Source organism: Myxocyprinus asiaticus, chromosome 1 (genome assembly GCF_019703515.2).
Source record: "Myxocyprinus asiaticus isolate MX2 ecotype Aquarium Trade chromosome 1, UBuf_Myxa_2, whole genome shotgun sequence".
NCBI lineage: Eukaryota > Metazoa > Chordata > Actinopteri > Cypriniformes > Catostomidae > Myxocyprinus > Myxocyprinus asiaticus.
This window is the reverse complement of record NC_059344.1, coordinates 68,247,142-68,255,770: the sequence shown is the minus strand read 5'-3', so window position 1 is coordinate 68,255,770 and position 8,629 is coordinate 68,247,142. Positions and strand designations below refer to the sequence as shown.

Here is an 8,629-nt window from a genome sequence, read left to right as displayed (position 1 = left end):
CATGGTTTGAGGGTTTCTATAAAAACACAATTACAGAAGAAAAGTCCCCTCCCATTTATCTGAAACTAAATTAACACTAATTTGCCTCGTCAAATGAATAGAAAATTATATTCTTTGTTTTTTTGGTTTTTTTTTGTTTGTTTGTTTTGTACTTAATTTTTATAATGATCTGTCCTATATTCGTCCAGTTAAGAGTCATTCTATGAAACGGACGTATTTTATGTAAATTTCGGGACAATTTCAAATATTCTACAAGACAAAGAATGTTTTAAGTGCTGATAAACTGCATAGTGCTATCCCGTTAAACATTTAAAAGAAAAATAGTGGCTGATCATTAGCATTCAGGAGTCACAAATATTAATTCATATAGTACAAAGAAACAGTAGAACTATTTCATGTAACGTGGTGGAAATGTTATGCTAAACGATTCTTGTGCATGACAAAAAGAGTGGATTATTCGTGTTAGAGTAGAGCTTGTTTACTTTTCAGCTTGGCTCCTCTGAAACTGTCAGATAATATATATATATATATTTTTTTTTTAAGATTTACGCACTTTAATTTTATTGCGAATTTCCATAAAATATAATTATGTAACCTTTAACCAAATTACATTTTAAAACCTTAGATATTTTACATGTCTTATGATGGCAATGTGTTAATTCAGTATTAATTTTATTTATTTATTTTCTGTGACTGGCGGATATGTACGGAGCCCATAAGAGGACTTATTAGGGGATTATTATTGCCCTCGCAGTACATTTACCATGGTTTTACTACAGTAACCATATTTTAACCTTGATATTCGTAGTAAAATCACTGTAAAATTAAAACTATGGTAATAAAATCCATAATGTTGTGGTTGGGGTTTTACTATAAAAGCAATGGTATTTACGCAAAAAAAAAAAAAACATTTTCATTTATGTACTGTATATATATATATATATATAATGTTTGTATAAATGTTTATGTGTCATGTAGAAATTAAGCATTTAAAGCAAACGCTAAAATGTGTTAAGTTTGATTCAGATAATTTATTTGTTATGGTGAAGTTACATTTATAAATGTTATATAGCCATCTTGCTCAATTTTTGTCTTTATATTTCCTTTGGGGTTTTTTATGAGTTGTGAATAGGACTGTAAATAGAGAGAATATAAAACTAGAGAGGTATAATAAACAAATAAATAACTAAAAATTAAATAATACAGTATACTGTATTAAAACTATGGTTTCCACCAAAAATATAAACATAACTTTGCTTAACTTGCTTTTCAGAGTTACTACAATATTACTATAGTAAAAGCATGATTTCTGCAAAAACTATGGTTACAGTCTATAATGTCACTATAGTAAAACCATAGTTAAACTATGGTGTTTTTATTACCATAGTTTTCAGTTTTCTGTATTATTACTATGATTTTACTAGGAATATCAAGGTTAAAATATGGTTACTGTAGAAAACTTATTGCGAGGGCACACGAAACTATTTCAGAAAAGAAATTCCCGTCTTTTCCTCCATAAATATGACACATGATAATGCATAATTGTCCTTTAAAAAACAAAAGACACAATCGCATGAAATAAGTTGCCGTTCATTTTAAATTTAAGCTTGCAAAACACTTTCTTTTTTGTATTTGGTGCACTTCATCAGATGGCACTTTCTTTCATGGAATGACTCGCCCACATTTTTCAAGATTTCTGCTCAATCAAAAGTGTTCCCCAAATCAGAGCATCATAATGCCAACTGAACTCTAATGAATAATGTATACCGTGTGTGAATTCAACTTCTGACGTTCTTTAATGCCTGAGACGAATAAAAACACAATTATCTTGAAAGATACGCTCTGTGTTTTGGGGGAAATCCATGTGGGACAGTAATTTATCAAATATCACCTACAGTTTCCCGGGGTGAGAGTGGGTAGTTTGGCACATATATCCTCATTGTTAGCAGCTATCCCCATGCCAACAGGGATTATCTTTAGCTTTATGAGCTCAGGGAAAACATTCATTGAATGATGAATTCAAAACATCTACTTTTAAACATGGGGTGGAATTTGTTTTATTACTCTCCGAGAACAATCTTACACAGCTTTCTTTTTGTAATTTTTTTTTTCATGCAAAAAACATGCGGCCAATTTGTTGATGTAAGTGACCTGAACTATGTGGTTTATCTTATTAAACATGCAGTGAGTGGAGATGCAGCTAGCATTAGCATTAGCATTAGCGCAGTCAGGACTGTTTACATAGGATTTATTGTTTATTCTCTGGATAGTTAGTAAAGTTAGTTCAGCACATGTATTGTAAGTTTATATGTTTCTCAGTACTATCCTAACCCTGTAATGTATACAACTGTAAAGTATTAGTGTTAGCATAGCTGTTTAGATTCATGTTAAATAGATGCTAACAAAACTAACTTTAACTGGGTGATTCTCGCAAAACCATGTCAAGAAAATGTCCTCGTCTAATTTTAATACAAATTCAAAAGAAACAAAAAGACATTATATTTTGCACATACAAAATGATGCCTGTTTTTAAAGCAATTGGGAATATTCCGGGTTCAGTACAAGTGAAGCTCAATCGACAGCATTTGTGTCCTAATGCAAACATTTAATTTGACTCGTTCCTCCTTTTCTTTAATCTGTGTTCCAGTGAGACACTTACAATGGAAGTCAATGGGGTCAATTTTTGGAGGGTTTAAAGGCAGAAATGTGACGCTTATAATTTTATAAAAGTACTTACAGTAATTCTTCTGTAAAACTCATGTATTATTGGAGCTGTAAAGTTGTTTAAATTGTCGTTTACCAGGAATACAGGGTTTGCTGTTAAGTTGCCATGGCAACAAAGCTGTAAAATTGGATATAACTTTACAAATAAACCCCGACATGGTGATCAGGACCCCGACATGAAGCGGAGAAGGGGTTATTTTGGTGACCAATCAGAATCGAGTATTACAGAGAGCCATGTAATAAGCAATTTCATCACATTAAAATCATGTTAACACACATATTGTTTACGTCTTGTGTCTATACTTTTGAAACAGTGAGTATTTTAACATATATGGATTGACCCCATTGACTTTCATTGTAAGTGTCTCACTGGAACACACATTTGTGCTCTTGTTAAAGAAAAGGAGGAACGAGTCGAAATTAATTTTTGTGGTAATCAACGTTATGCCACAAAAGCCATTTTTTTTCATTGTGATGGCAAATCTTTATTATGTTCCTCATTTGTAAGTCGCTTTGGATAAATGACTAAATGTAAATGTAAATTTTAGCTCCCAATTCTTATTACCGCAATGCAAAAAACATGATCATTATGATATTCTCATTCCTGCAACGTGATAAATATGCATACGATATATTGCTTCAATTGTAAAATATTTATATATCACAGCAGTACTCCCTTGGCACTGATTTTTCTTTTCACCGATTGAAAGAAATAGTTGTGCAACAGCATCTTTTGACATTGAAAACAAGGGGGAAATAAAATGCCTCAGTGTGTTTTGATAATGAAAATTGAGGGTTAAAATGTGCTCCTGTCACAATGCAAAAAAATGGTCCTTAACATAGGCTTCATTTTGTTTATGCAAAATATATGCATTGATTTGGAGTTAAATATGACCTGGACATTTTCTTAACAGTTTTCGTGAGCATTGACCATCTAACCTCATTGAAGTCTTAGTGCTGTTCTAATGAACCAGTGTTGCTGTTATTTCTTCATGCTTTGAGTATTTTATGTTTGTCTGATGCTAGCATAGCTCAGAGTCGTACTAATGCCGTTTTCTCTTTTTCGTCCTAGGAGGTGAACTAGTGTTGCCCATTATAACAGTGGATTCCCTCGAGTCCCCTTCAATTGCAACACGTTACCCCATTTTTCCCCCGCCCCCAACCTATCGCCCCTTCCTCACCCTGCTTGACACCACCAAAGTGTCCCTGCCGCTGCCCGGTCGACCCCCCTGTCCGCCGGACCAGGAGGACTGCGAAGAACCCATGGAGGTCTCAGCGTACGGTTCGGGCGAGATGACCGAGTCCGACGATGAGGACTATTATAAAAACTCGCCCCTCGTCACCGACCGGACTGTTCTTCCGCCTCCCCCCACAGCCAACAAACCCCGGAGTGGCGACCGCCACTTCTCTCGTTTACCCAACTCCCATCAGCCGCCGCTCACGTTCACCCCAACGGCGCCCCCAGAACAGCTCGTCCCCCGCCTCAAACCTGGCATCAACAGTGGCCCCAACATCCCTGCGGGTAAAATGAACACCCGTGACCAGGTGCTGCTGCCGCCCGTGCATCCGTCAGGCGACCCTGAACATGGCGGGCGGCATCGACATATACCAGGTATAACGTATCCTCCCAATTTCCCCCATGTGCCCACTACAGACCCCTCGTCGCCTGATAGAGGGCCACCAGGAGCAGTGGAGGTGATCCGAGAGTCCAGCAGCACGACGGGTATGGTGGTGGGCATCGTAGCCGCAGCAGCGCTCTGCATCCTTATCCTCCTCTACGCCATGTACAAGTATCGCAACCGTGACGAAGGCTCCTACCAGGTGGACCAGAGCCGCAATTACATTAGCAATTCAGCCACACAAAGCAACGGCGCTCTAGTGAAGGAAAAGCAGCCTGGCGCCGCCAAGACGGGCACAAAGAGTAAGAAAAACAAAGACAAGGAGTATTACGTCTGAGCTCAGCCTCCAAGAGGGATGGAGGAGGAGGAGAGAGGCATTTGAGAAGGAGACAGGTTGGGGAATGGAAAGTTGGCGGTCGTATTTCGAACGTCGATATCCGTCTCATTTACTTTCCCAGTCCAAGTTGTTGGAGGGTTTGGAATCGTTCCCTCGCTAATTCCCTTTTTTGATAGCTAATCCCAATACATAATTCCACCTCTGATTTTGTACTGATGGAAAGTGGAACTCTTTCCACGCTCTCTAGTTTGTTTGTAAATATTCAGATCATCTCCTAACCTGAGGTCAAAAGCTAGCCAAGTTGGGGCGATTCATTGTTGGCCCATTAGATTGAGAATCCTTTGAAGATTAGAGCCGTTGAATTGGAACGAGTTGGCGTAGGTGACATTTCGGGAACAGATGGCGATGAAATCATTTAGCGGTCGCACTCTTCGGTAATATTGCCAAACCAGCTCTGTGTCAAATCCGACTCCAAGTTTTCATCCTTGATCTCTCTCCCGTTCTTGGCTTGTTCTCTCTTCTTCTCCTCGTCCTTGGTGCTCAGGAGCAGATGCAACGTAAATCTGTTGTGTTTCCAGCATGTGGTATTCTAAACGAAAAGAGACTAAACTGTTTCTGTGGAGTCAAACCAATTAATATATATATCAACTAGCAAAACTTGAGAACTACTAAACATCTGTGGACGATCCCTTCAGCCGAGGCCCATGGTCACCCCATGTTCCAGCAGATATTCGTCATGTGTTTTAAGGGGTTGCACAGGGGTCTGTGAAGGATCTTGGTTTCTGCTCAAAGTACCACATACAAGAACCTCACAAACATCCCTCAACAAGAACGTGACTCAATTCCAGAAAGATATATCGATATACAGATATTTCAGAAAAGATGGACCTCACTGAGAAGGAATGGTTGTGAACAGAGACACTAATTCCTCCTCGAATCTCCCATTACTTCAACCAATTACATCAGTGGAGAAACCAGAGTCTTTGGAGCAGAATGCTAGATTATTTGTTTTGTTTTGTATGTGTGTGTGTTTTCTTTTTTATTTAGTTATAATATAAAAGGGAAAAGACAATGTACATCCCATAAGTTGGGAACCTGAGCTTACCTGGGTCTTTGAGGGACACCATGTTCACGTTCTTCGTCTTGGACGTTCAGGAGGAAAGTAGGTCTGAACTTTGATGTTTGAAATAAAAGGAACAAACTGATGGAATGATCTCGAACTCTAGTATTCCAATTTTCTCAAGTCTATTAAAAGAACTAAACTCTACATCGAAAAGAAAATGTTTAAAACAGTTTGTGAAAATGTCTAAATATTTGAATCTCATCCCAGTGCTAAAACAGGTGTGTTTTCCTAATAATCATCCCGAAGAAAAAAAATAAATAAAAGAAAAAAGAACGTAAATGATCAGTGAATCAGATTCCAGGGAGCAGATTTTCCTTTGTTATTAATAAACACAACAAAATGTGATTTGGTTAACAATCAAATATCTCCTTCACATACTGGAATATCTCTTTTTAGTCAGATAACTTTGATCATGTTTGAATTATTTTGATTTCCTTCATCCATCATTGAGGATGTTTGTAGTCTGTACTCACTCAAAGACATCAGTTTTATTTCACTGTTCCATTTCTATGTGTTTGTGTGCTTGTTGGAGTGTCTTCATTATTTTTGTTGGTCTGTTTTAGTTGCATTTCTTCCCTGTTCTTATTCAATGTTCTAATGTTACACTAAATGTTCCAGTGACATGAATCTGCATATGTGTATATTAACAGAAGGGAATACAATTGGTTATATACTTCTTAAACTCTGTGTTGTGTGTTTATTTAAGATTCACACATCTCTTCTGGAATAATTCTCACCTCGCTTCGACACAAATACGTTGAGTGTATCAAATTAGCACAGATAAATAGACAATCATATTCAGAGCACACTTCTAAATATTTATACACTGTGTATCTTATCAAACATTCAGAAACATTTCAGAAAATGTACCTGCTTACCTGAAATACCTGTCTGTCTGCTTTCCTCACCTAGAAAACATCAACTGCACAAATGACTCGTGATATATTTCATGTTTTCAAAATTCATACGATACTGTTGTGTGGGAAACAGACCTACAGACCGAAATTGCACATGTTGTCAGCCACTGACTGTGGCTGGGCTTCCCGATAACGTTGCATCTTAAGCTTTTATGATCATTTTAACTAACGTCGCTTGTTATTTTACGCTGGAGTAACATCTGTTTCCCAAACCAGCACATAGATCGCTCATTATAAAGTAAAACTTAAGTGCTTCGTTACGGGAGCTGTCCGGTCCAAAGGTGCTGATCAGTTTGGCAAATGTGTCCAAGAGTTTGTTTTCTCAACATGAAAATAAGGTGGAAATACTATCAAACATGGAAGTTGTTTGTGACCTTGTCATAGTGCCAAAATGTATAAACTATTACAGAATTTATGGCTATAGTAAGACTGTGTTTCAGATGTTTTGATGCTCAGTCAGAGAGATTAATGAAAGTGACTCAATTAATGCATGTAACGTGAATGTACACAACGTGAATCATAAGTGACTCTCACATAGCTTAATGTTTTGTTTCTTTGGCTGGAAACTGAACAAATGCACACAGAACAGGATTTAAATGACAGGTATCAGTATTGAACTACTCATAGACCTGTCTGAATATTAATAAATCATCTGGTTAGAGTTCAGTGTGTACTTGTAGCCCTACTGTCGTAATGCGTCATGCAATTTACTGCCCTGTTAAAAGACTATAGACGAGCAGATTTGAACCAGCCATTGGAGGAAGAGGATGAGGAGGAGGATGAAGAGAGGGAGGGAGTCTCTCTTTGCACACTCTTACTCTAATCTCCTCTGTTAACCATAGTTGAATTATTTAATAGGCATATTTATTTCAGTTTTAAACTGCATGGTCACATTGCTCACATATCTCTTCTTAAATAATGTGTTTAATAAGAACATATCGTCTTTTTATTGCCATTACAATTATGGTTATCAACGAAGGCTAATATAACGTTATACTGTATTACGTGTCTTGTACATTTAGACCAATCACGTCGCATGCACAGACTGCGGAGACTGCCTAGTGATTTCAATGCGAAACAGTGTACAATTTCTTTCCAATGATCAAAATATATTAATACAATTTATTAAATGTCCCATTGTCTTTGATAAATGGTGAAAGATGCCAGAAGGTTCTGTTTAAGTTGCACTTAATGGACTTAAGAGCGGTACAAAGCTCTCGTTAATTTACGAACGTTTTTACGAACTACTTTTGGGAAACACACCTTAAGTACTACTTAAGTGCTACTAACCTCCTACTCAGGGCTTCGGGAAACCCAGCCTGTGTCTTATGAGAAACAAAGTTTTATACCTGCAGGGGGCGCTTGACGCTCTGAAAACCGAATCTTCCATGCCAACTCATACAATGGAGGGGGAACTTCAGTTTTTTATCTGATTATGACAGACTCACAGTCACGTAATTGCAAGGTATTTCATACTAAATTATGTTCAGCATTGATTATATATATTTTACAGTATACATTGGGGCGACTATTCACCCCCTCACAGCATTCACCCACAATTCTACGCCAATGATTTCGACATCCCTCGTTTTCTTTAAAAAATTAAAAACATCAAGGTTCCAACGAGAGACTCAATGGAAGTGAATGGGGCCAATTTTTGGAGGGTTTAAAGGCAGAAATGTGAAGCTTATAATTTTATAAAAGCACTTACATTAATTCTTCTTTTAGAACTTGAGTTTAAACCAGGAACATTCTTTTAATTCAATTATAGAATGTTTTTATGGTAACACTTCAAGATAAGATTATATTTGTTAACAAAATAAATGTATTAGGTGTAATGAACTAACAATCAACCATTTTTTACAGCATTTATTACTCTTGATTACCTAATACATTAAATTTGTCATTG

At 37.1% G+C, this 8,629-nt stretch overlaps 1 protein-coding gene across 8 annotated transcripts in view; it reads left to right on the top strand.

Moving 5' to 3' along the window:
- Positions 1 to 6,455, top strand: part of LOC127447463 (neurexin-2-like) — a 605,483-nt gene extending 599,028 nt beyond the window's left edge. For 7 of the 8 annotated variants that reach the window (XM_051709390.1, XM_051709363.1, XM_051709382.1 and 4 more), the window contains one exon: positions 3,797 to 6,455. In XM_051709390.1, the coding sequence (XP_051565350.1) occupies positions 3,797 to 4,680 (884 nt within the window). In that variant the 3' untranslated portion in view covers positions 4,681 to 6,455. The remainder of the gene's footprint in view (positions 1 to 3,796) is intronic. The other variant, XM_051709404.1, reaches the window with a different exon arrangement.
- Positions 6,456 to 8,629: the final 2,174 nt, after the last annotated feature.